This window comes from Biomphalaria glabrata, chromosome 18 (assembly GCF_947242115.1).
Source record: "Biomphalaria glabrata chromosome 18, xgBioGlab47.1, whole genome shotgun sequence".
In the NCBI taxonomy this organism is placed as follows: domain Eukaryota; kingdom Metazoa; phylum Mollusca; class Gastropoda; family Planorbidae; genus Biomphalaria; species Biomphalaria glabrata.
The window spans coordinates 13073387-13100785 of NC_074728.1; the positions used below are offsets into that span (position 1 = coordinate 13073387).

Below are 27399 nucleotides of genomic sequence, written 5' to 3' on the forward strand. Positions count from 1 at the left end.
CAGGCTATAACAATGGCAATTAGATTACTGAAGGTAATTAAATAAAAAGAAAATATCGATTAATAAAAAATTTTGCTATGATGAAAGAGATATAGTATAGTGAACTTTTAGCCAGTCTTTCACCCCGCTCATTTTTTGCATATGCAGTAAGCAAGCACTGTTAGTCACTGTGACAAGTCAAAAACTCGCTGTCAGAGTCACTCAAATTTATCACAGCATTAATTATTATTTTTCATTATTTATTTATTTTATTCTAATTATTTCCCCATCCTACCCCTAAATTCTCCACCCGCACCACCTTTTCCTCTCCAGGCTAGACTTAGTTGACCACATTGGAGATGGCTAGGCCACGTCTTTCGATTTATCTTCCCTTGACCGGGGCAAAGATACACACAGACTCTTTGATCTTATCGGCAGGATGTCTGACAGTCGCAGTGGACACCACCTTGTGTGGAATGCAAGTCACTCCTCCCCCCCCCTCCGCCCTTTTCTCCTACGTCTCTCTTTGATCTAGGAGATTACTCGAGTCAAAGCGCCTCTCGACGCTCCCATCTTAAGTCTAATTTACCCACGTGAAAGATAATTCTAAGCCTAGGACATTTCCTGTTTCCGCCCACATTTTCCAGGCCTGCATATGAGGTAAATTAAATCAAGTCAGACTCTCTCTTTCTCATTCGAGCTGAGCTATCGAGTCTGGACTATATCATTTATTCTCCCTCCTAGAGGAATACCTGGTGGTAAGCCGAACTTAATCACAAGTTCCATTTTAATTACTTTTGTGCTATTTCCACTGGATATTATCATGTGTATTTTATTATTTCATTTATATTTAATTAGTGCATTGTGTATTTCTCACTGGCGTAAGTAGAGAACATAAACATGTCCTATGTATGTATTTATGAATTGCATTAATCTATTAATGCTACGCTGCTCAATTGATCGTTGATGCAACCATGTATATATTTGTACATCTTATTTTATTTCCTTTATCTCGGTTGACCGCCTTGATAATTTTACTAGCGCACTGATACTGCGTCAAGTAAAGAGATATGAATCACCCCCCCCCTGTAAGGAATTATCTCCCCTGTAATGAATTATCTCCCCTGTAGTCATTTTACTCTACGAGAGTTGCGCCCCTTGAATGGACACCCTCTCCATACAAGCGCGCTCCTTTGTTCTCGATCGACGGTCATATGTAAACAAACCGTCTTGGTCGCAGACCACCGCCCAATTCAACCCCCCCTTCTTTCTCTATCCACCTGTGTTGTTTATTTGAGATTATTATTTCCCCTTTTATGTACATTTTTATATTATTACTTTCCCTTTGATGTTTATTTTTATATTGCTATTGTCAGCCATCTATTTTCCCAATCCCATTTGTCATCATCTCCCTATTGTGCTCTAAAGCAATTTCACCAATCTGACGAATGCACCTCAGTCGAGGGCATCGATAAGATGTATGAGAGACATGTCCTAACTTGTCTTTATTTATCCGCAGCCTCCCTCAGGTGTCTGCCTATTTGCCGCTTAGTGTCTACTCGACACTACTCAACTATTTGCTATTTGCTGTTTAGTGTCTACTCAACTCTACTACTTGGCGCTATCGGCATTGCCCGCCTATCCGACAGCCCACCTGTCAACTTTTAGGTGCGACGTCCCTATAGACTCCGATCTGTGCGAGACGTCATAGCTACGCCAAACCCTCTGCAACTCACTGGAGGTATCCTGTCAACTACGCTTCCCACGGCAGATCAGCTCTGCCCGCAGTACACTTGTGCCCACGGTAGCCGGCCACCCGCCCTACTGTACCCAATACAGATATTAGAACTTGGGATTGAGACTCCACAAGAACTATATCACCGGCGTCCCTCTATCCGCTAGAGCGCCACCTCCAGCTGCAGAACCTCAAGCCCGAACACAACCAGCTGCGACATCAACAGGAAAACCAGCTAAGTCAGAGGACAAAGTGACATACTCTCTTATTAAGTGCAAGAGTGATGATTAAACCTAGTATTATTTAGAGATAGATGCAACCCCCCCCCCTTTTTATTCTTATATGTTTATTTATGTAAATAAATATTCTTCAATTTAACTTTTGTATCTATCTTTCATTGCTTGTCTCGTTGCGTGTCTGCTCCCGATTCATATGCTGATAGGTTGGTGTGTGATAGCTTTAAAAATAATCATCCCCTAGACATTAAACGCGCCAAACACACGTCACATTTCCCCACCTGTCACAGTCACTTCAAAGCATGACCTTCATTGGCCTACAGCAACAGAGTTCCAGTCTGATTGCGCAACGCATCTGGCACCCGCTACAGTAACATTCACGCCTGGACGTCATCATTATATGGTCAATCTATTGTTTCCCGATCAAAGGGTATCTCGTGTTTGTCCACGTATAGACCCCCCGCTACCGCACCTGACCCTCCTCCCAGTCCGCTTCCGCAGTTTCACACCACCACCTGACCCCCACCCCTTCCCCTTCCCAGCCCGCTCACGCAGTTTCACCCATTTCTTCAATCAATCAGTCAGCTTCAGTGAGCATGGCTATCGAGCCACATTCCTTTACTCTTGAGGCTAGATTTGAGAGACAGTCATTGTACCTGGTATATTTCTATTAAATGAATAAATATTTATGAAATTATTTTCTATATTTTCTATTGTGTGTATCCTCCGGCACATTCTAGATACTATGCAACAAGCCTCATAACATGCAACATTACACTAGATTTAGGCTTAAGTCTGATAACACACAACATTACAATCGATTTAGGCTTAGATCTATTTAAATTAAACATTCATTTCAGTTTTATGAAAAATATTACAAGTTGTCAGCACCTTAAATCTTTATCAAAATATTAAAAATATAACGTCATAGGTCTATACAATAATTCCATTGTATGTAGGTATAAATCATGGTATAAATCTATTTAAATTCAATTTTTATAACAAAATAAAAATGGGTACCCAGATTTACGCTTTATCATGTTATTGATGCAATTTCTAATTTAAGAATAATAATCTATTACTTCCTCCCTCCTTTCCTTTTTAAAAGTACTACTTATACTAATATCTATATATATAATTCTTTTCTTCCCTCAAGAGTTTGTCGAGTAGTAAGAAGTATTTCTGTCCACGAGAAAACAAGAGTAGTATTCACACTACGGATGACTGGCTGCGCGCTTGACTGTCTTTTAAATGTGTCAAACCCTGGCAGCTCCCATCCATCCCCCTTTGTCTTGCGGGAGGTTTGGACTAGGAACTAATCTAAATAATCTACTATATGTAAATAGCAGGGCCGGACTTAACCATTGTGGGATTTCGCGGGGCCAAGTTTGGGTAGGGAAGCGAATAATAAGTGAAATTTAAGAGTTTGTATTAGAAAATAAATTCGTCTATGCATTTTATTCATTCTTTACTAAGTACAGAATTACTTTAAGAGCCTTGCGTGTAGCTAAGTCATACAGTATCTATATATATAATTCTCTTCTTCCCTCAAGAGTTTTGTCAAGTAGTAAGGAGTAAAGGAAAGATCACTCTGTGGATAGTCCACGAGAAAACAAGAGGGAAAGGGGGGGGGGAGAACACGTAGTCACAAAAAAGCAGGGCCGGACTGTTCCAATATCACTCTTTTTTTTTAGATTTCTACCTCACGTAAAAAAAAGGGGGGGGGGGAGTAATCTACTCTGTAGTAACTATCGAGGCGACAGAGCACGCTCAAGAGTTTGGACACCATGGAAAGATCACTCTTTTATTTTTGCAACTCTGACAATTTTCGTCTGTATATTTCAGGAGATTTGTATGAGTTTTCAAAAGATTTAAATAATTTTCCGGATATTTCCAGGACTTTTTCGTATATTTGCAATTTCAGGAGATTTCCAGGACCTCCACTTAAATCGACAGATCCTAATGATCTGGTCCTATAAAAGTGCTGGGCCCACTGAGGTCGCATAGGTTGCAGTGGCCTAAGGTTGGCCCTGCAAAATAGCGGCGTATGCTACGCCGCCGGTCGACTAGTAGTTAATATTCATATTATTTCTATTTGGTTTATTTTCTCTCTATTGAAATCAGTTATAAGCTGGCGATATTTATATAGGTCTGTGAGTCTGCTCTACAGCGCTATTAATTCTGTTTTATTTTCTCTCTCTTCGAATATGGTTTAAGCTGGCGATTTTAAAAATCATTTAGGTTATCTCCTCCTGGAAATATTTTTTTTAAGCATTGATTCAGCTGTTAGACGTCGCAAAAATCTGGCCAATGGTTGCCAGGGCTGCCTATAGACGTAAATACGCCAGCTAAAATCGGAAATTACCCAAATGAAAAAGTTACTTGCACTTATGCTAAAAATATTAGGAATAATAAAAACAACTTAGATCCAGAGGCGGACTGGGTGTTAAAATCGTCCCGGGCATTTCTATACAAATTGTACGCCATATGATGGGCATCCAATTATACCTGTCCTCAAAAGACTGATTTTAGTTGATGAAAGTAAAGGCTGTTGGTTGTTGTGCTGGCCACTTGACACCCTGCTTGTTAATCTTTGATCAAAGATTCTTAACATCGGCTGCCCTATGGATCGCAAGGTCTGAAAGAGAACTTTACCTTACTCACATATGCTGCTTTCAAATTGACTTAACCTAGTTTGACAGTCTGCACCGTAAAGCTGGCTTACACACACAACAGAACATATTATGTCCACTTGTTTGAAGGTAATTTGATATCCTAACGTTCAGTAAAAGATAGTAGTTAGACTTCAGTATATGTCTTTGTCGTCTTATGGCGTTGAGCCTGTTCATTCAGAAATGCTGTCATCATAAGTTTGGTGAATCTCTAGTGCTTGCGAGAAAACATTAATTGTTATACATTTTTTTTTTGCTCAAGATTCCAGCAATAATTGCTTTTTATCTTATTTATTTTCTACTCCTTCTTTTTCGATTCCTTAGCATTTAGAGTCCAATAAACGCATTGCTACAAAAAACTAAAACAATTATTCCACTTATCTTATTCATGGTAAACCAGTAAAACAGACTAAAACCGCAAAATACCTAGGTGCTATAATAAATGAAAAACTGTCATGGAATCCTAATGTAGATGAAACTATCAAAAAAATCAAACAAAGCATTAGGGTTTATTAAAAGAAATTTCTATAAATCAAATAAGAACATAAAACTAAAATGATATTTAACCTTGGTTAGGCCAATAATAGAATATGCATTCTCTGTTTGGGACCCCTCAACTCAAGAAAACATAAAGAAACTGGAACAGACACAAAATAGAGCAGTGAGATTCATAACAAACGAATATTCACATTTGACTAGAGTAACACCTTTAGTATAATCACTAAATTTAGAAAGCCTTCAGGACAGAAGGCTCAAAAGTAAAGTAGCAATTATAAATAAAACACTGCACCATAATCTTCAAATACAAAAGCAAAATTTAATAAAATACTCAGAAAGACAAAGATTCCTCATTCCATATGCTAGGATAAATTTGTACAAATGCTCTTTCTTCCCTATTGCTATTAGAGCATGAAATGGGTTGCCTGAGCTAACCAAAAAAAAACAATGACTTGGCAGAATTTAAGTAATTGGTTAATATGCATGACTGAATGCATTACTTATAGGACGTAATCATCTTCTTTTTTTAAAGTAACGTCTGTATTATATAAGATAAAATAAGATGTTCAAGATAATATATTGTGAATTATGAAGGACTTCGTAGCGGGCCAACTCGAGATCATGTGATCAATAAGATCAATAAGAATTCGTTTGTGACTGGACATGCCATCTATAGGACTTGGAATATTGTTGTTGGTCCCTTTATAGATTCATCCAAATCCGAATGGCAGACAATCGAATCCCGAAAGTCATTCTTCACGGGCACCTCGCGACCTACACAATAAAAACTGGTCGCCCTTACCTCTGTTACGTGGATGTAATCAATCGTGACCTCAAAACAGTGAATATTGATACTGACGTAGCCCTAGCTAGACCGAACTAGATGGAGAGAGATAGTGACCAAGAAAGCTGTAGACAGTGAAAAACATGTGCCTCAGCTCTGGAAGAAAAACGTGCAAAACGAAAAATGGCCAGCTTCTCTACCACCAAAGCGAAAGCCACATTGACCTGCGATATATGTGGACAGGAATGTCTCTCCAAAATAGGGAAGGAAAGTTCGAGATGAACCATAGTCGTTCTACGACTGAAGTCGACCTGAAGAATATAGATTAATCCGTATAAATGTACACTAACGTCGATCTCTATAAGAAATAAGGCCTTAAGTTTCTTGTTTATCGTGTAGTTGGTCTCTGTATAAGGAATTGACGTTTACTAGAAGCACTATAGGCCTATACGGATGTATACCACAACGCTTTAGAGTAGTATCAGACTTTAAAGTGTATAAAAATATTTTTAAACATGACGCTCAGTATGTTGCTTTTATAAAATCTTAAAACAATTTACTGGCATCCATGCGTCTCCCTACCGGCAAAATTGTGTACCGGCACACAGGGCATTTGCCCGAATGCCCATATAGCCAGTCCGCCCCTGCTTAGATCCACAACATTTCAGAAGGAAAAAACTTTCAGAATGGCCGCTCTAGCATTCCCGTAAACTATACAAGTGATTAAAAATGTGTATTAGAAAAGAAAAATGACTAATCATGAAAGAGGTGATCAGATGCTGGTAGAATTATTTAGGCATCACAGCCTTAGGGACTGGACACAGACAGCGTCACTGCAGTCTGGAAGAGTAAATGGTATGGTGCACATGACTCGCTAGGGGACATATGGAGTGATCACTTCACAAAGGTAATACCCAAATAAAAAAAAAACACTGGCAATACATTTTTTTAAAATCCAATTACAATAAAAATTTAAATATAAATCTATATCTATATATTATAAACTTTTACTAAACAGAATGTAGAAAATCCTTACTGTAATTTAGAAGGGTTGTATCCTGTCACATAGGCAATGGCATTATCTTCCAAAGGCGTGTCCAGGACTTGATTAATGACATGAATAATATGCATCCCAGCTTGAATGTTTGGTTTTATCAACATGGCGCCATTGATGAAGTATTTTGTAGGTCCAGGTATGCCACTGGCAACATTCTAGAAATTAACACAGATAAAAAAAATAATTAAAACCTAAATTGCTCAGGGTAATGCTCTCCTGAATTGGTCTTCAGTTCAGTTAGAATAGGTTCTCTCCACTGGTGTTATTTTATTCTGGGAACAATTCATTGCAATAAAAAAAAAGTGTCATTAATAAATCTACAGCAAGTTAATACATTATTTTAAAAAGATTTTTTTCTTAAATTGTTACAAGTCAATTATAAAAGATGCCCAACTAATGTTCTAGCTGCTCATAAACTTTATGAATTATTGTTATTAAGAGGTGATATCATTTGAAATAGCACTAAGTGGCAAAATATAAATCTGAATTAACATTTTTGTTTAACTCTACATGTTTAGGACATCACTAAACATATTGTTTCTCAGACAGAAAAACATTCATTCATCTTATTTGCCACAGTCAACAACAGGAATTTGAGAAGAAAAAAATTCACTTACCCCTATACGAAGTTCTTTATTGTTTAGAAAAGCCTTCCTGTTTCTAACAGAATATGTTGTAAATGGAGCTGAATCACTGAATGCTGATGTCTCCATGGCCAATGGCACTGACAAAATTGGTCAAAATGTATATTATATGTAACAGACAAAAGTTACATTTAAATACATAAAAATGTATTTGATTTATTTTAAATATATAAAAAATATATTTGCTTTATTTTAAACAAGATTAAAAAAATTCAGTTTGACTACAATTGACAACCTTAGCGTAACTACTGCACAATAACAATATAGATGAAAAATTCGAACAACATTCACACACGAAACACATACACATTCCCAACCAGGGCTTTATGAATTAGACTTCTATGTACTTCTCGATGACGACATATGATCTTGTAACACTCTGACCGAAAGTGGGATAAAGGAGTTTTGGAATCTTTCTGTTCTAGTCCTAATGGAAAGGAGACGACCACTTTGTTCAGATCTTATGTAACAGTGGTTTAATGGGTGCAGGTTGTCTTTAAGAATCGTGAGTGTTTTGGAAAGGCATCTTTCATGAAAAAAACTCTTCAAGAGATGGTAGCTGTGTTCAAGTGATATACGATGCTTTTTTAATTAGTCTAAGTCTTTGTGCCAGTGAATTATTACCATACCAGCAGGTGATTGCAAAGTTAGACTGCTGATGGTTGCTGTATAGAAAAGTTTAATTATTGTTTTGTCTATGTTAAATTTTCGTAGCTTTTAAGATAGAAGAGTCGTTGGTGATTTTGGTGTAAAGGTTTTGACAGTGTTCATTTCATTTCAGTTTGTTGTTGATTGTTGTACCTAGGTATTTATATTTTTGTATTTGTTGTACGGTATAGTTGTTTATCTGAATTTCTGCAATATGGCCTTTATGTTTCCTAAAATCAATAATCATTTCTTTAGTTTTGTGAACATTCAAAATTAGAAAGTTGTCTATACACCATTAGTAAAAGGTGTTAATTGTTGAATGGTACAGATTTTCGTCATCTGCAATAAGGCCAATGATTGCTGTGTCGTCAGTAAATTTTATGATGGGATTGTCAGCTGATAGGCTCTGAATGTCATTTGTGTAAATGGTATACAATACTGGTGACAGGGCACATCCCTGCGGCGGTCCAGTGCTAAGCTCTCTCGTGCCTGACACATGCCCGTTTCAATTTTGCATATTGTGGGCGTTTGATTAGAAAGTTTAGAATTCAAACTTGTATATTTTTGCTAAGGTTCAATTCAGATTGTTTTTGTATCATGAGATGTGGTTGGATGGTGTTGAATGCCGATGAAAAATCTACGAATAATACTCTGGCGTAGTGTCTCTGAGTATCAAGATGATGGTATAGACTATTCAACATGAATATTATTGCATCTTCTGTACTTCTTGACGGTTTGTAAGCGAACTGGTGCGGGTCGAGACGTGTTTTGACTTCTTTCAGTAGATGTTTCAAAATCATTTTCTCCAAGCACTTTATTAGAATTGATGTAAGTACTACATACATATAAAGAAGAACCAATGGCCTGTTAAAATAAATTAACTTACATGTAAAAGAGTAGACATACTCTTTCGCCCCCAAATTATTAGCTGATTGCTTGTCATACAAACTTAGAAGTCTGGATGGAGGCAGTAGAGAGTAGGCTGTGTCATTGAAAACAAAAAGAGTCAAGGCTTGAGTACTTTGAAATGTTTGTTCCAGATACGCTTCTTGGATGATTGCCTTGAACTAAGAAATTGTTACATATAAATTTTATGAAATAAAATCTTTTACTATTCAGTCCTATGATAACAAAGAAAATACTAATAAGTTAAACAAGGTTACAAAGACAGTTTGAGTGGAAACACAAACTTAAAATAGTCCCCAGAAGTGGTCCACCCAGGCAGGCTTCAATATTTTCAGAAAGAACATCCAAATGAAATTATATCAAAGACAAATGAGAGATAAGAATGGAGAAAGAAGGTTGACAGATCTTGTGTAGTGCCCCAATGGTGCTGCAGATCAAAGGATAGGTGCAAGTGAATGCAAAGTTAGATGTGAACCTGGCCTAATTAGTTCCCCTTTCAGACCTTGTAGTCTATAGGGCAGATGATGTAAAGTTCATCTGTTTTTGTGGCCTACGGTTAACGATGGTGTCATGTAGCCAGCACAACGACCAAACGCCTTTACTTTTCCCCAACTAATGTCAGGTACCCATTAGAGCTGGGTAGACTCAGAGGCGCCCAGGGATTCCGAAGTTGAAAATCCCAGTCTTCACCAGGATTCATACGTGTGACAAGTCAAAAGCTTGCTGTCAGAGTAACTCAATTTTATCACAGCATTAATTATTATTTATTTATTTTATTTTTATTATTTCCCCTTCTACCCCTGATTTCATTTCTCATCCTCGCTGAACAGTCGAGTCTAGTTTATTTCATTTATTCTTGCCCTTAGAGGAATACCTGGTGGTAAGCCAAACTTATTCACAGTTCCACTTAATTACTTTGTGAATATATCTCACTGGATATTATCATGTGTATTTTATTATTTCATTTATATTTAATTAGTGCATTGTGTATTTCTCACTGTCGTAAGTAGAATACATAAACAAGCCATATGTTATGTATTGCATTAATCTATTAATGCTACGTTTCACAATTGATCGTTGATGCAACCATGTATATATTTGTACATCATATTTTATTTCCTTTATCTCGGCGGACACTCTCCATTTAAGCACACTCCATTGTTCTCGGCCGACGGTCGTAGGTAAACAAACCGTCATGGTCGATGACCACCGCCCATTGAAACCCCTCCCCCCCTTTCTCTTCCAACTTATGATGTTTATTTGAGATTATTATTTCCCCTTTTATGTACATTTTATATTGCTACTATCAGCCATCTATTTTCCCAAATCCCATTTGTCATCATCTCCCCATTGTGCTCAAGAGCTATTTTCCAATCTGACGAATGCACCTCAGTCGAGGGCATCAATAAGATGCATGAGAGACATGTCCTAAGTTGTCTTTGTTTATCCGCAGCTGTCAGGGAGAGGTATAGCGAGAATGAATGTTAGTTTGATATTATGATATGATTGTTATATCCCTTGTTATGAATGCGAAGTGTTGCACGTGTTGTGAACTGAGTGATTAAGTCTTCGTTGAATGTGCGAGAGAATGTGTTAGTCAGTAAGGTCTTGCTCCCGGTCCAGGAAGGTTGGACGTTTACTTCCTGGACAGGTATTTATGCATTTATATATTTATAAGTTGATGGACTGGTGTTTTGTGTATTGCTATTTCATATGAGTGATATAATTGTGTGCTTTATTAAGTATTAAAGTATTATTGATATTCATGAATATAAGGAGTTAGAGTTGATGTATATTAAGTGTTTGTATTTGAGTTAAGCAAGTATTGATGACATAATTGAGTAACCAAGAAAGTATCAAGCAAGTATTATTTAGTATTCAAGAAACCCCTAGTGAGCCAAGTTAAACACAAGACAAGAGACAAGCAGAGCATAGCAGCAGCAGTATATATATATAATTAAGAACCTCTGACATCTGGAGGCTTCGTCCGGGCAGGTATCGTTGTACCTGTTATCTATCATTTGTCGCTTCGATCAGCCAAACGAGACACTACCTTGACATATTTGAGTGGATTTAAGACACGCTGTATTATTTAACACCAGTGTATTAACCAGTGTACTATTTTAATCAGTATTATTATTGACATTGAACTAGCCAGAGCCTGCAATTTTTTTTTGTTCACTGGTTTACCTCTACACACGATTGTGACTGTTACACACAGAAGTTTTGTTGACAACTTGTAATTCAGCACGGGATGTCATCACCAGTTAAAGAGGAATCACCATTTAAAGGGACATCACCATTTAATGTGACACTACTACTACTACTACTACTTACTTACTATTGGATTATTGGATTTAGAGACATCGCCATTTAAAGAGACATCGCCATTTAGAGAGACATCGCCATTTGGATACATCACCATTTAAAGAGACATTACCATTTAATGAGACACTACTACTACTTACTTACTATTGGATTATTGCGTTTAGAGACATCACCATTTAATGAAGAATCACCATTTAAAGGGACATCAAAATTTAATGAGACATTACTACTACTACTACTACTACTACTACTTACTTACTATTGGATTATTGGATTTAGAGACATCGCCATTTAGAGAGACATTGCCATTTAGAGAGACATTGCCATTTAGAGAGACATTGCCATTTAAAGCGACATCGCCATTTAGAGAGACATTGCCATTAAGAGAGACATTGCCATTTAGAGAGACATTGCCATTTAGAGAGACATCGCCATTTAAAGCGACATCGCCATTTAGAGAGACATTGCCATTTAGAGAGACATTGCCATTTAAAGAGACATTGCCATTTAGAGAGACATCGCCATTTAAAGCGACATCGCCATTTAGAGAGACATTGCCATTTAGAGAGACATTGCCATTTAAAGAGACTTCGCCATTTAAAGAGACATCGCCATTTAAAGAGACATCGCCATTTAAAGAAACATCGCCATTTAAAGAGACATCGCCATTTAAAGAGACATCGCCATTTGGATACAACGCCATTTAAAGAGACATCGTCATTTAAAGAGACATCGCCATTTAAAGAGACATCACCATTTAAAGAAACATCGCCATTTAAAGAGACATCGCCATTTAAAAAGACATCGCCATTAGGATACAAGCCATTTAAAGAGACATCGTCATTTAAAGAGACATCGCCATTTAAAGAGACATCGCCATTTAAAGAGACATCGCCATTTAAAGAGACATCGCCATTTAAAGAAACATCGCCATTTAAAGAGACATCGCCATTTGGATACATCGCCATTTAAAGAGACATCGCCATTTAGAGAGACATCGCCATTTAAAGGGACATCACCATTTAAAGAGACATCGCCATTTAAAGAGACATCGCCATTTCAAAAGACATCGCCATTTAAAAGGACATCGCCATTTAAAGAGACATCGCCATTTAAAGAGACATCGCCATTTAAAGAGACATCGCCATTTAAAGAGACATCGCCATTTAAAGGGACATCGCCATTTAAAGAGACATCGCCATTTAAAGAGACATCGCCATTTAAAGAGACATCACCATTTAAAGAGACATCGCCATTTAGAAAGACATCGCCATTTAAAGAGACATCGCCATTTAGAGAGACATAGCCATTTAAAAAGACATCGCCATTTAAAGGGACATCACCATTTAAAGAGACATCGCCATTTAGATACATCGCCATTTAAAGAGACATCGCCATTTACAGAGACATCGCCATTTAAAGAGACATCGCCATTTAAAAAGACATCGCCATTTAAAGAGACATCACCATTTAAAGAGACATCGCCATTTCGATACAATGCCATTTAAAGATACATCGCCATTTAAAGAGACATCGCCATTTAAAGAGACATCGCCATTTAAAGAGACATCGCCATTTAAAGAGACATCGCTATTTGGATACATCGCCATTTAAAGAGACATCGCCATTTAAAGAGACATCGCCATTTAAAGAGACATCGCCATTTAGAGAGACATCGCCATTTAAAGAGACATCGCTATTTGGATACATCGCCATTTAAAGAGACATCGCCATTTAAAGAGACATCGCCATTTAAAGCGACATCGCCATTTAAAGAGACATCACCATTTAAAGAGACATCGCTATTTGGATACATCGCTATTTAAAGAGACATCGCCATTTAAAGAGACATCGCCATTTAAAGCGACATCGCCATTTAAAGAGACATCACCATTTAAAGAGACATCGCTATTTGGATACATCGCCATTTAAAGAGACATCGCCATTTAAAGAGACATCGCCATTTAAAGAGACATCGCCATTTAAAGAGACATCACCATTTAAAGAGACATCGCCATTTAAAGGGACATCGCCATTTAAAGAGACATCGCCATTTAAAAAGACATCGCCATTTAAAGATACATCGCCATTTAAAGGGACATCGCCATTTAAAGAGACATCGCGATGTATAGAGACATCGCCATTTAAAGAGACATCGCCATTTAAAGAGACATCGCTATTTGGATACATCGCCATTTAAAGAGACATCGCTATTTAAAGAGACATCGCCATTTAAAGAGACATCACCATTTAAAGAGACATCGCCATTTCAATACATCGCCATTTAAAGGGACATCGCCATTTAAAGAGACATCGCCATTTAAAGAGACATCGCCATTTAAAGAGGCATCGCCATTTAAAGATACATCGCCATTTAAAGGGACATCGCCATTTGAAGAGACATCGCCATTTAAAGAGACATCGCCATTTGGATACATCGCCATTGAAAGAGACATCGCCATTTAAAGAGACATCGCCATTTAAAGAGACATCGCCATTTGGATACATCGCCATTTAAAAGGACATCGCAATTTAAAGAGACATCACCATTTAAAGGGACATCGCCATTTTAAGAGACATCACCATTTGGATACATCGCCATTTAAAGAGACATCACCATTTAAAGGGACATCGCCATTTAAAGAGACATCACCATTTGGATACTTCGCCATTTTAAGACATCGCCATTTAAAGAGACATCACCATTTAAAGAGACATCGCCATTTGGATACATCGCCATTTAAAGAGACATCGCCATTTAAAGAGACATCACCATTTAAAGACACATCGCCATTTAAAGAGACATCACCATTTAAAGAGACATCGCCATTTAAAGAGACATCGCCATTTAAAGGGACATCGCCATTTAAAGAGACATCGCCAATTAAAGGGACATCGCCATTTAAAAAGACACTACTACTACTAGTATTCACTTACTATTGGATTATTGTACATGAATGCAATTACTCAAGTAATATTGAATTATCTACCTTTGTTACATTGATGTTGGACTATACTGGACTTTAGCGCATCGATGCTCTCTTGGTCATCGTTGAACGTAAAGGAAATAGCAAGTGCCTATATCACTGTGTCTAACCTATGGGACTGACTTGATTATTTGTATATCTGGTATCTTTTGGATCATTATTGTACTACCTGACTAGATAATCATTTTTTTGTATGCTCCCATTATTATTACTATTAATATCATATCAATGTTTGAATAATTTTGTTTTGTATTTGTTTCATTCTCTAAATCTGCTGTGAGTCATAAAGCGTTTACAAGGAGGCCGAACAGCGACCTGACACTCCAGAAGTTCTACATTCTAAAAGTAACACCGTCGTGTGGGAAGAGTTGTCATTTCTTTCCTGGCATCAGACACAGATAAGTTGAGTTTTTCTTTTGTCTGTTGTATCGGGCATTCAGGGTCGAGTGTACATTGCCTTTTCAGTAGGGGAGATAAAGGGTGAATTTTTTATAATTTGTCTTATGTAAATTGAACAATTTTATTTGTTAACTTAACCTTTATAAATTAATTTACGCTTATTCAGTAATATTTCTTATTATTTGTGATTACCATGGACGAGTTTAAACCTAGGTCAATTGAGGTATTAATAGAACAGGCCCACATGTTTGGAATTGAGGGTGATGAATTACGAGAGTTTGTTTTAAACCAACAAAAACTAGATCTAGAAAGATTAAAAGATTTAAACCGACAAAAACTAGATCTAGAAAGATTAAAATTAGAATTAGAAAGAAAGGCAATAGAAGTGGTAAAGTTGAAAATGGAACTGGAAGTAAAACTGTCATTACAGGGAGATGTGAACTATAAAATAGAAATTGAAAATGACATATTAACTAATGAGGAACAAAATAACTGTCAGGATATTGATAATAATATAAGTGGAATAGAAGATAATGAAGAAATTGAGAATGTCTTATCAAGTAAGGTACTAAATGATTGTAGGCCTAATTATACTGTTTATGATATCAGTGAGATAGAAAAGGGAAAAGTAATTGAAAATGTCTTAACCAATATGGAACTAAAGGATTGTAATTATATTATTAATGATATGAGAGAGATTGAAGATAAGGGAGTATTAATTGAAAATGTCTTAACTAATAAGGAATTAAATGACTGCCATTATATTGAAAATGATATCAGTGACATACTATATAAAAGAGAAGAAAGTGAAAATGTGTTAACTACTAAAGAACTTATTGATTGTCGGTTTAGTGAAGTAACTACGAAGGAACTCATTGATAAGGAACTTAATGATTGTCAGTTTATTGACAATAATAATATTCATGTTCTGAGACCATTTCACAGAGTACACAAACCATTAAAGAGATTAAACCTAACAAAAGGAGTTTATCAAGTTGTTGGTACTGGTAAAGTAAAACCAGACCCCAATTGGCCACAAATGTTTTTGTACCTAAAAATCCCCAGAAGACGAAAAATAAGTCTTAAAGAAGTTTGTCAAGTTGTTGTTGGGGGTAAAGTTAAACCAGACCCCAATAGGCTACAAATGTTTTTGTACCTAAAACTTCCAAGAAAAAGAAAAAAGAAATCTTGACGTAGTGTTTCCCCTCTCCCAGTTGCTGAGAAGGGGAATGTCCACGAGGGTCGCCTGAATTCCCGAGTGCGACTTGGCAATAGAGAAAATTCAGCATTGTACGTCTTCATGTATTTTAATTTTTTTTTTGTACCAAATCTTAATAGTTATTGTGTTTATCTAAACAGTACATCCGAAATAGCTTGCTGTGTGTTGCACCAAGTAGATGGCTTCCTTCTGTAAACTGCAGAGAGCTGACACATAGAGAGTAGCATTACTTCATTAGTAGCGTGAGTGTCCAACGCCTAGACAGATACCTCTGATACCCAGGAGGTTGCACAATCCAGTTTGACCACTGACCATTGTCTACTAGCAGATACACTGTCAAGACTTAACATAGTTGTATTAGTTATAATTGTTAGAATTCATTTTTTTCCCAATACAATGTGAAACGTGCCTTTAACTATTAGAGATGGTATCTTGTCGTATATTATTGCTATACATAGGAGTTGATCTTTTCTTGTATGTTTGCTGTTTTACATATTAAATATTAACGTGGAAAGGACTAGGCTTGCCGACTTCAAATTGTAATTTAATTCTCCATGCCACTATTTTTTTTTCTCATTTATTCTTTTCTCATTTATTCTTTTCTCTCTTTCCTTTTGTTGTAAATATCTGGACATATTTCTTTTGTTAGGTTAATAAGGGCTATTTTACTTTCATGTACATTATATACATTTGTGTGTAGATATAGTTTTTTATATATATGTATATAAGTATGTGTATGACACAGTGTGTATGTAAGTATATTTATGTATATATTTGAATGACTGTTATCTAATAACAGTCATATCGTGAGAGGGGGATGTCAGGGAGAGGTATAGCGAGAATGAATGTTAGTTTGATATTATGATATGATTGTTATATCCCCTTGTTATGAATGCGAAGTGTTGCACGTGTTGTGAACTGAGTGATTAAGTCTTCGTTGAATGTGCGAGAGAATGTGTTAGTCAGTAAGGTCTTGCTCCCGGTCCAGGAAGGTTGGACGTTTACTTCCTGGACAGGTATTTATGCATTTATATATTTATAAGTTGATGGACTGGTGTTTTGTGTATTGCTATTTCATATGAGTGATATAATTGTGTGCTTTATTAAGTATTAAAGTATTATTGATATTCATGAATATAAGGAGTTAGAGTTGATGTATATTAAGTGTTCGTATTTGAGTTAAGCAAGTATTGATGACATAATTGAGTAACCAAGAAATTATCAAGCAAGTATTATTTACTATTCAAGAAACCCCTAGTGAGCCAAGTTAAACACAAGACAAGAGACAAGCAGAGCATAGCAGCAGCAGTATATATATATAATTAAGAACCCTGACAGCAGCCTCCGTCAGGTGTCCGCCTTTGTACTTAGTGCTATTCAGCACTGCACTACTGCCTATTTGTTATTGAGTATCATCTCCTGCCTATTGGGATTTACTCAACTATTTGTTTGGATCACCTACTTATTCCACATCAATCAACTACTTTATTTAGTGTTATTCAGCACCTGATATACTACCTGGCGCTATCGGCTCTACTCGCCTGCCTATTCGACAGCCCATCTGTCAACTTATTTGGTACGACGTCCCTATAGACCTCGCGTCTGTGCGAGACGTCATAGCTCCGCCAGATCTCCGCAACTCACTGGACTTATCCTGCTAACTACGCGGCCCACAGCAGATCAGCTCTGCCCGCAGTACACGTATGCCCACGGTAGCCGGCCACCCGCCCTACTGTGCCCACTACAGATATCAGAACTTTGGATTCAGACTCCACAAGAACTGTGTGACAGGTTGGGGAGAGTGACGTGTGTTTGGCGTGTTTAATGTCTAGGGGATGATTATTTTTAAAGCTATCACGCAACAACCCGTCAGCATATAAATCGGGAGCAGGGACGCAAAGAGACAAGCAATGAAAGAGAGATACAAAAGTTAAATTGAAGAATATTTATTTACATAAATATTTACATAAAAGAATAAAAAGGGGGAGGGTTTGCATCTATCTCTAATTGATACTATATGTAATCATCACTCTTGCACTTAATAAGAGAGTATGTCACTTTGTCTTCTGAACTTAGCTGGTTGTCCTGTTGATGTCGCAGCTGGCTGTGTCCTGGCTTGAGGTTCTGCAGCTGGAGGTGGCGCTCTAGCGGGTAGAGGGACGCCGGTGATATAGTTCTTGTGGAGTCTCAATTCAAAGTTCTAATATCTGTAGTGGACACAGTAGGGCGGGTGGTCGGCTACCGTGGGCACAAGGTTACTGCGGGCAGAGCAGATCTGCCGTGGGCAGCGTAGTTGACAGGATAAGTCCAGTGAGTTGCAGAGGGTTTGGCGTAGCTATGACGTTTCGCACAGATCAGGGTCTATAGGGACGTCACACCTAATAAGTTGGCATGTGGGCTGTCGAATAGGCGGGCAAGGCCGATAGCGCCAAGTAGTAGAGTTAAGTAGATCCACGTAGGCGGGAGATGATACTCAATTGCAAAAAAGCAGTTGACTAGGCAGACAATGCCAAATAAATAGGCAGGTGAGTGATCCGATAAATAGGCAAGTGCAGTGCTGAAAAGCACTAAGCACAAAGGCAGACACCTGAGGGTCAGCGACCATGACGGTTTGTTTACATACGACCGTCGGCCGAGAACAATGGAGCGCGCTTGAATGGAGAGGGTGTCCATTCAAGGGGCGCAGCTCTCGTTAGAGTAAAATGAGTAAAGGGAAGATAATTCATATCTCTTTTCTACGCGCAGTATTAATACGCTAGTAAAATTATCAAGGCAGTCTGCCTAGATAAAGGAAATAAAATAAGATATACATGGTTGCGTCAACGATCTTATGCCATGTTTATGTTTTCTACTTACGACAGTGAGAAATACACAATACACTAATTTAGATATAAATGAAATAATAAAATACACACAATAGTGTCCTGTGAGAAATATACACAGACTAATTAAGATGGAACTTGTGATTAAGTTCGGCTTACCATCAGGTATTCCTCTAGGAGGGAGAATGTGTGAAGTAGTCCAGACTCGATTGCTCAGATAGAATGAGAAATAAGAGGGTCTGATTTGATTTGGATCTACTTTATATAGGCCTGGAAAATGTGGGCGGAAACAGAAAATGTCCTAGGCTTAAGATTTATCTTACACGTGGGTGAATTAGACTTGAGATGGGAGCCGCACCTTGGAGCGTCGAGAGGGGTGTTGGTCCGAGTGATCTCCTAGGTCAAAGAGAGACGTGAGAGAAAGGGGGGGGGGAAGAAAGATTGACTCGCAGTCCTCCCAAAGGTGGCGTCCACTGCGACCGTCAGACATCAAAGAGACTGTGTGTTTATCTTTACCCCGGTCAAGGGAGATAAGTGAAAGCCTTGGTCTAGTTGTCCCAAGGTGGTCGACTAAGTCTAGCCTGGAGAGGTAAAGGTGGGGCGGGTGAAGAAAGTGGGGATAGGACGGGGAAATAATGAAAATAAAAAAATAATAATAATAAATAATGATTAATGCTGGGATAAATTTGAGTGACTCGGACAGCAAGCTTTTAGACTTGTCACAAACTGTATCACCGGCGTCCCTCTACCCACCAGAGTGCCACCTCCAGCTGCAGAACCTCAAGCTAGGACACAGCCAGCTGCGACCCAAGCAGGACAACCAGCTAAGTTCAGAAGACAAAGTGACATACTCTCTTATTAAGTGATGATTAAATATAGTATTGATTAGAGAGATGCAAACCCTCCCCCTTTTTATTCTTCTATGTAAATATTTATGTAAATAAATGTTCTTCAATTTTTAACATTGTATCTCTCTTTCATTGCTTGTATCGTTGCGTGCCTGCTCCCGATTTATATGCTGATAGGTTGGTGTGTGCTTCATAAATAATCATCCCCTAGACATTAAACCAGCCATACACACGTCACATGCGAAAACCTGTCACAATACGTTCCAGCATTTCGAGAGCTGTTTTGCCAGCGGTAGACGATATGGTGGTTGTCGAATGGATCTGGCATTTCCTGTATCAATACGGTGCTGTACAATGTTTTTCCTCCCGCAGTCATTCTCGTCATTGGGCATAATGTCCATAAATTCCAAAATTAATTTCTCAGCCTTGTTATATTCTTCCATCGAAAGACTTTCTTTCATCTTGATAAGAAGTTTATGAATTTTCCTTCGGTGCCGTTTTTGTCGATACCTCTGCGTTAATCCTTTAATGATTTCATGTCTTCCTTTATTGAGTTTCCTATGTTAGTATTTGTTTTGCCTTGTTCTTGTATCATGTTCCAAAGCTCCATCATTGTCGGTTGTATTTCAAACTCATAGGTCTCCGGGTCCTGTTCTTCATCTATCATGCTCTGCCTAAGACGCTCCATAAGCGCCTCTTTGTTTCCGCTCATCCTTCAGCTCTCTACCTCTATGTTCCTGTTTCGCCCCCTCCCTGCCAAATTAGCAAACATAATATAAAGATCGGTTAAAATATCAATAACAAGTTTTAATCATTTAGATATTTAATTGATTCTCTTTTAGCAAGCTCTGATTTCTACAAATAAATTGGACCGTCTCCACACTCGAAAGTTTATTGGGGGGAAGATGGATTGATACCATCGCCCCCTACCGACCCTACCAAATCGGCCAACATACTGGGAGGGGGGGGGCGAAATTATCTAAAAATAGGTTAAATATAAATAATTAGTATATATTGTTATAAACCTTGTGGTGGCACAGATGGGGAAGTGGTGTGAGTGTAGTCAGCCGACGCAAATCGCCCTGGTGCCAGCTAGACGAGTGGTCAACCGTGACGAGTTACGATGGTCAGACGAGACGAGTGTCAACATGACGGTTCGGGAAGGATCGACGTTGTGAACAGAGCTCAGGAGCGTCACGAGAGTTGTAGTCATCTGACCACCTAGAAACGTCGAGCGGCGTTCTGTCCGGTTCGAGAAGGCTAGTAGGGACCCTATATAAAGAGCGGAGGTGTCTCAGTCAACAGGGTTCACGACAGGGGTTCGAACACGGTCGACTATGGCACAGTTCTACGGTGTGGTTCTGTACGGAGTACTGTTAAGTGCAAGCCCGGAACGAGACGTAGAGGCCAGTGCAAGAGTTGATACGGCGGTACGGTGCTATCGGAGAGATATTTGTACAGTGTACGTGTTGCCAATTGTACAGTATTGGCTGTTATTTATTCAACTATTAAAGTGTTACGTTACTTTGGAGCCCTGAGTTGTCAAGTTCTTTAAGTTGGTGGTGTATGTTGCAGTTTGCAGAGAGCCTGGATAGTGAGATTCGTTACAATATTAATAACATAAGTAATTAATTCGTATACAAATTGTGTGAATTCTATACTAAAATTAGTCTGCCCCCCCCCTTGGGAGTGGGTCGGTCGGAAGGGGGGGGGCGATCGCCCCTACCGCTCCCCCTGGATCCGCCAGTGGTTTCAGGTCTAAATTACAATAGATCTAGTTTTATCTTTTTAATGATATTAGGATAATTTGTATAAAGTTTATAAAGTACACCATTCCTTTCTCTCTCTTGCTCTCTCTCTCTTTCTCTCTCTATCTTTCTCTATCAAAAAAAAAATAAAAAATTACTTTACTAATACAAAATTTGCCATAATTTTTTAAATGCTTTATATGTAAACTTTTGCTATTTTGGGGAACTACCGAAAATAAAATACAAAGTTTTAATAAAATCTTGTGATTTTTCACTATAGCTTTCCGAAGAATGCGAATCTGTCCAAAGCCATTCTTAGCAAGCGTCTGGGAGTTAATGGAAAGCTTATAGAAAATTTCATGCAAATTTGTATGGTCTGTAAGATACAAGACTCAGTGGCGTAGCATCCATGGCGCAAAAGGGGTTCAATGAAACCGGGCCCACAAGCAATAGGGGCCCACAGATGTGGCGTAGCAACCATGGCTCGAAGGAGCTCATTACGCTAGGGCCCATACCTCAAGACCAGTTGGAGCCCACGTTATAACTTTGGAAGAACATTTGTTTGTTCATTTGAAACACTTTTGAGTTGTTTATTTCTGTTAAAAAGCTGTAAAAACATTGACTTTTAAGACACTATTACTTATATGCAATCCTAACTAAATCAAACGTTATGACATAATTACTTTTTTAAGAAAAAGGTACGATCTTTACATTGGAATGTCTTTACATTTAGTTTACTCATTTTTTTGTCACACACTAAATTTGTCTTAATTGGCCGGAGAGGAGCCCATCAAGATGTTCTTGAACCCGGAGTACTGGTGTGATATTTACTTGTGTAGCAGGCAGTGGTTACGTCCTATAATCCTCGCAGTACTGGTATGATATTTACTTGTGTAGCAGGCAGTGGTTACGTCCTATTGTCCTCGCAGTACTGGAGTGATATTTACTTGTGTATATGACAGTGGTTAAGTCCTATAGTCATTGCAGTAATGGTGTGATAAATGTAGCAGGCAGTGGTTACGTCGTATACATCTACAGTCTCTGGCCATAACCTAAATTAAAATTTAACTTAACACTAATAGTCCAATATTTAAACTACATGCTTATATATTACTTCATAATGTGTCTTAAAATGAATAGATATTAATTAATAATATCGTTTTATCCCGTGCTTTTAAGAATGTGCGCTTATAATACTGTCTCTAATTCAGTCACAAGAAGCACTGGCACTTGATTTCCAACATCAATTCGGCCCAACACCAAGCCGTGTTTATGCCATCTCCCATTTAGCTTTCACACAAGTCATGGGTTAGATCCCCATACTAAATGAAATATAGATGTTAAATGTTTTCTTGGAGGTTCAGCGAGTGCCTATTTAAACTATTCTGATAGCGAATTCCAGCCATGATTGATTTTGAAACCAATACGATGCCAATGCCCATACATTCTCATCGTATGACCTCAAAACCATCCATTCAAAGTTTGTTTGTTTCTTTGTTTTCTTGCGGTGGTTGATTTTGAAACAAATACGATGCTAATGCCCAAACATTCACATCATATGACCTCAAAACCATCCATTCGAAGTTTTTTGTTTGTTTATTTTTTCTTTTCTTGCGGTGGTTGATTTTGAAACTAATATGATGCAATGCCAACTCATTCACATCGTATGACCTTAAAACCATCCATTCGAATAACTTATTTTTTTTAAAAAAGGTACAATCTTTACATTGGAATGTCTTTGCATTACTCATTTTTTGTCACACACTAAATTTGTCTTATTGGCTGGAGGGGGGCCCACCAAGATGTTCTTGAACCCGGGCCCACGGATACCTTGCTACGCCACTGACAAGACTGTTAGATTTTATAAAATTCATTGGAATTGGAATTACAATAGTAGTATATCTATAATCTAGATCTATAGTTGGAGTTTCAGTGTATCTAGTAGTAATTGTTCTTATGTGAGTAACTAAGCAAGTATTAATAAGTGTAAATGAGTATTCATACCCCTAGCGAGCCAAGACAAGACAAGCTAAGAAATGAACCTTCTGACAATGTATATATTTACTAGTTGACATTTGATGCGTTGTCTACAACTACAGTTATCCCGATTACTTTTATTTAAGTTAAATTTTGTGGTTAAAATTCATTTCTGCCGTGTCTTTGAATTATTGAAAGAAGTATGTCATGTGTCAGGTATAATCCAAGTAAGGAGTTCACAACAATGGTGGAGCAGCAAGTATGTTAACAATTTGACAGGTGAACTATTGATTATACTAGTACTATTGACGTGTCAAACCTTTGACATGAACTAGGAGAGTTGTTTACCTATTATCTTCTGGCTGAATTGAAATACGCCGTGAAATAAAGAACCGGAAAAACTGAAACTAATTCACTATTAACTAAGACTATTCTTAGAACAAACCTACGTCCATACGATTGCTGAAAGAGCATACAGCGACCTATTAAAACTATACGAAACAGGAAGAGTCTTGGCTACAAGAGAGAAGAATTGGACTAGTGGGTTCCTAAAATCATAAGACAGAACGAGGAGAGAGATACTAGAATGGGAGAAAGGAGAGAAAGGGCGAAAGTAGAAGAGGAAGAAAGGAGAGAAAAGGCGAAAGTAGAAGAGGAAGAAAGGAGAGAAAGGGCTAAAGTAGAAGAGGAAGAAAGGAGAGAATAGGCGAAAGTAAAAGAGGAAGAAAGGAGAGAAAGGGCGAAAGTAGAAGAGGAAGAAAGGAGAGAATAGGCGAAAGTAGAAGAGGAAGAAAGGAGAGAAAGGGCGAAAGTAGAAGAGGAAGAAAGGAGAGAAAGGGCTAAAGTAGAAGAGGAAGAAAGGAGAGAAAGGGCGAAAGTAGAAGAGGAAGAAAGGAGAGAAAGGGCGAAAGTAGAAGAGGAAGAAAGGAGAGAAAAGGCGAAAGTAGAAGAGGAAGAAAGGAGAGAAAGGGCTAAAGTAGAAGAGGAAGAAAGGAGAGAATAGGCGAAAGTAAAAGAGGAAGAAAGGAGAGAAAGGGCGAAAGTAGAAGAGGAAGAAAGGAGAGAAAAGGCGAAAGTAGAAGAGAAAGAAAGGAGAGAAAGGGCGAAAGTAGAAGAGGAAGAAAGGAGAGAAAGGGCGAAAGTAGAAGAGAAAGAAAGGAGAGAAAGGGCGAAAGTAGAACAGAAAGAAAAGAGAGAAAGGGCGAAAGTAGAAGAGAAAGAAAGGAGAGAAAGGGCGAAAGTAGAAGAGAAAGAAAGGAGAGAAAAGGCGAAAGTAAAAGAGGAAGAAAGGAGAGAAAGGGCGAAAGTAAAAGAGAAAGAAAGGAGAGAAAGGGCTAAAGTAGAAGAGAAAGAAAGGAGAGAAAGGGCGAAAGTAAAAGAGAAAGAAAGGAGAGAAAGGGCGAAAGTAAAAGAGAAAGAAAGGAGAGAAAGGGCGAAAGTAGAAGAGAAAGAAAGAAGAGAAAGGGCGAAAGTAGAAGAACAAAAGATGGCAATGCAGGAAGAAAAGATGAGATTTAAATGGAAACTAGAAGAGGAACAAGTAGCAGCCAAAATAAAAATAGATGATGAAGAATCGAAAGCCAGAATCGCTCCAATTGGAAAAGAGAGTAAAGGAAAGACTATTGATGATCAAGGAGATAGAGACACGAGGGAAAGAAATAAGTCCCAAACAAAAAGACAAAAATGTGTGGGAGGCACGGATAACACGGATGCGTTTATCAACAGATTCGAAATGCTGATGAAACTTGAAAAGGAACCACAACACGAATGGGCCATACAACTTCTCAGTTTGGTCGGAGGAAAGGCCCTTGATGCATTACAAGTCCTAAGCGATGATGAAGTAGCAAACTATTCGACCCTTAAGAAAACATTACTTGATTTCTATCAATACAGCGAGGACGACTACCGACAGAAGTTTCATGAGCTAAAACCACCATCAGACGGCAACATGAAGCAATTTGTTTCTGATGTGAAAATAACTTTGGAAAAATGGTTTCAAGCGTCAGGAATTGAAGAATCATTCGAGAATCTAAAGCAGTTTATCATCGTGGACAAAATTATATCAACAGCTGGGAAGAATCTTTTTGCTTTCCTACAAGAAAGAAAACCGAGTAATGTGGAGATCGTTATTAAACTGTGCAAAACTTACGTAGCGGCACACCCAGGAGAAATATTACAGAAAAATGATACTCAAGAAATTGAAGTATTTTCGAGACGCCCGGAGAACAGAATACTACAAGAATGATGTTGTAGCCCATGTTGGAGGCTTGTCGGTTAGTCTTTCACCGTACGTATGTCCAGCTATAGCTAATGACTATCTTATCCACGCCATACGCGATACTGGGGCCACCAAATGTGTACTCTTAGCTAAACTTATGAGACCCCACCAATACACTAAGAGACAATGCAGAGTACAAGGTTTCGGAGGGCAAATAAAGAGCTACCCAACAGCTATACTACACATTAACTCTCCTTATTTCAATAACAAGGTTGAAGCTATAGTTGTTGAGAATGGTCGTTTGAAGTGGTGATAGGGACTGTACCAAATATAGAGTTTCCCAGTGAGGCTCAGATCGATAGATGGAAACAATTTTTTAACTGGGAGCAAACACAAGAAGCTGATGACATCGACCAACCAACAACAACTGAAGAATTTCAAACGCAGCAACAAATGAGATATTTTGTTGTTAATTCATTTCTCTTTGAATTATTGAAAGAAGTATGTTATGTGTCAGGTATAATCCAAGTAAGAAGTTCACAACACTAATCCTTATCCTATAACATAATTGAGAGTTATACTTTTAGCTCTAGTACAGAACAAATAGCCCCCAAAATGACAACATCTAATTTAAAGATCTATATTACAATATATCTTGATGAGTAAACACACCATTTGAATATGCGGAAGTGTGCTTAACTATCATTCAATAAAAAACAGAGGATGCATAATCTATAATTGGATAGAACGAGGTGATATGAATAAAATAAGTGGAATTAATTTGTTTTAGCCTTTTTTGTTACTCTTCATAAGTTGACATAAATGATATTTTTTCTGGGTGGAAAGACATGCTCCAATTTGATTCCCATTTCTGTAATTCAACTTATTCTCTTTTTTTAAATTTCTGTATCTTCATAATCTTGTACTTATTGTATGCTTAAAATTGATCTAATCCTATAGAGATCTAATATAATTGAGAGTTATAGATCTAGTACAGAACAAATAACCCCCTAGATAACTACATCTAATTTAAAGATCTATATTACAATAGTATCATCTAGATCTAGTCACTATATTAGTGACTATATAAAGTATATATCTTGATGAGTAAACACACCATTTGAATATGCGGAAGTGTGCTTAACTATCATTCAATAAAAAATTCAATTCATCTCGTTCAATCTAAGTTTCAAAGTGGATATATCTAAATTATAAAACAAAAAGAACACAAAGGTCTACCTGGGAACACCCTAAACCATCCAATGCGTCAAATGCAGTGTTTCCCTGGTTTACCGCTTGCCCGTAAACAGTTGAAACTGTCGCTGACAACGATAGGAAATAAAAGAGCGTCGCCATTTTAGAAAAGGTAAACGCTCATCTGTCAACTTTGTTGTCACCCAGCCCAGGTGGCACAGGTCTAAACTTCTGGCTGCTTATAGCCTAGTTAAAGTTCTCAAATGCATTAGATATGCAGGGATGGGAATTTTCCGAAAATTTCATCTGATCCGATTTTCTACCAAAAAAAATCCGAAATTTTCCCGAAATGTTTTGTGATTATCTTTTTCAATTTTTTTTTCATGAAAAAAAAATCCAGTTATAATAATTTTTTCATTTTCGGAAGAATGCGAAATAAAATTAACATGCGCACATCCGGTCTTTTGACACAGTTATAAGTTCTATTTTTAAAAAAGATC

General features: G+C 37.8%; 1 protein-coding gene across 2 annotated transcripts in view; it reads right to left on the reverse strand.

Annotated features, from left to right (window-relative positions):
* LOC106061922 (fasciclin-1-like) overlaps nucleotides 1-27399 on the reverse strand; it is a 139860-nt gene that overhangs the window by 42094 nt on the left and 70367 nt on the right. The window contains exons 1-4 of one of the 2 annotated variants that reach the window (XM_056017271.1): nucleotides 26945-27176; nucleotides 9140-9320; nucleotides 7579-7685; nucleotides 6941-7116 (exon numbers count right to left, since the gene is read on the reverse strand). In XM_056017271.1, coding sequence (XP_055873246.1) covers nucleotides 6941-7116; nucleotides 7579-7685; nucleotides 9140-9320; nucleotides 26945-27061 — 581 coding nt within the window. In that variant the 5' untranslated portion in view covers nucleotides 27062-27176. Of the gene's footprint in view, nucleotides 1-6940; nucleotides 7117-7578; nucleotides 7686-9139; nucleotides 9321-26944; nucleotides 27177-27399 lie in introns of those variants that run through there. The other variant, XM_056017270.1, reaches the window with a different exon arrangement.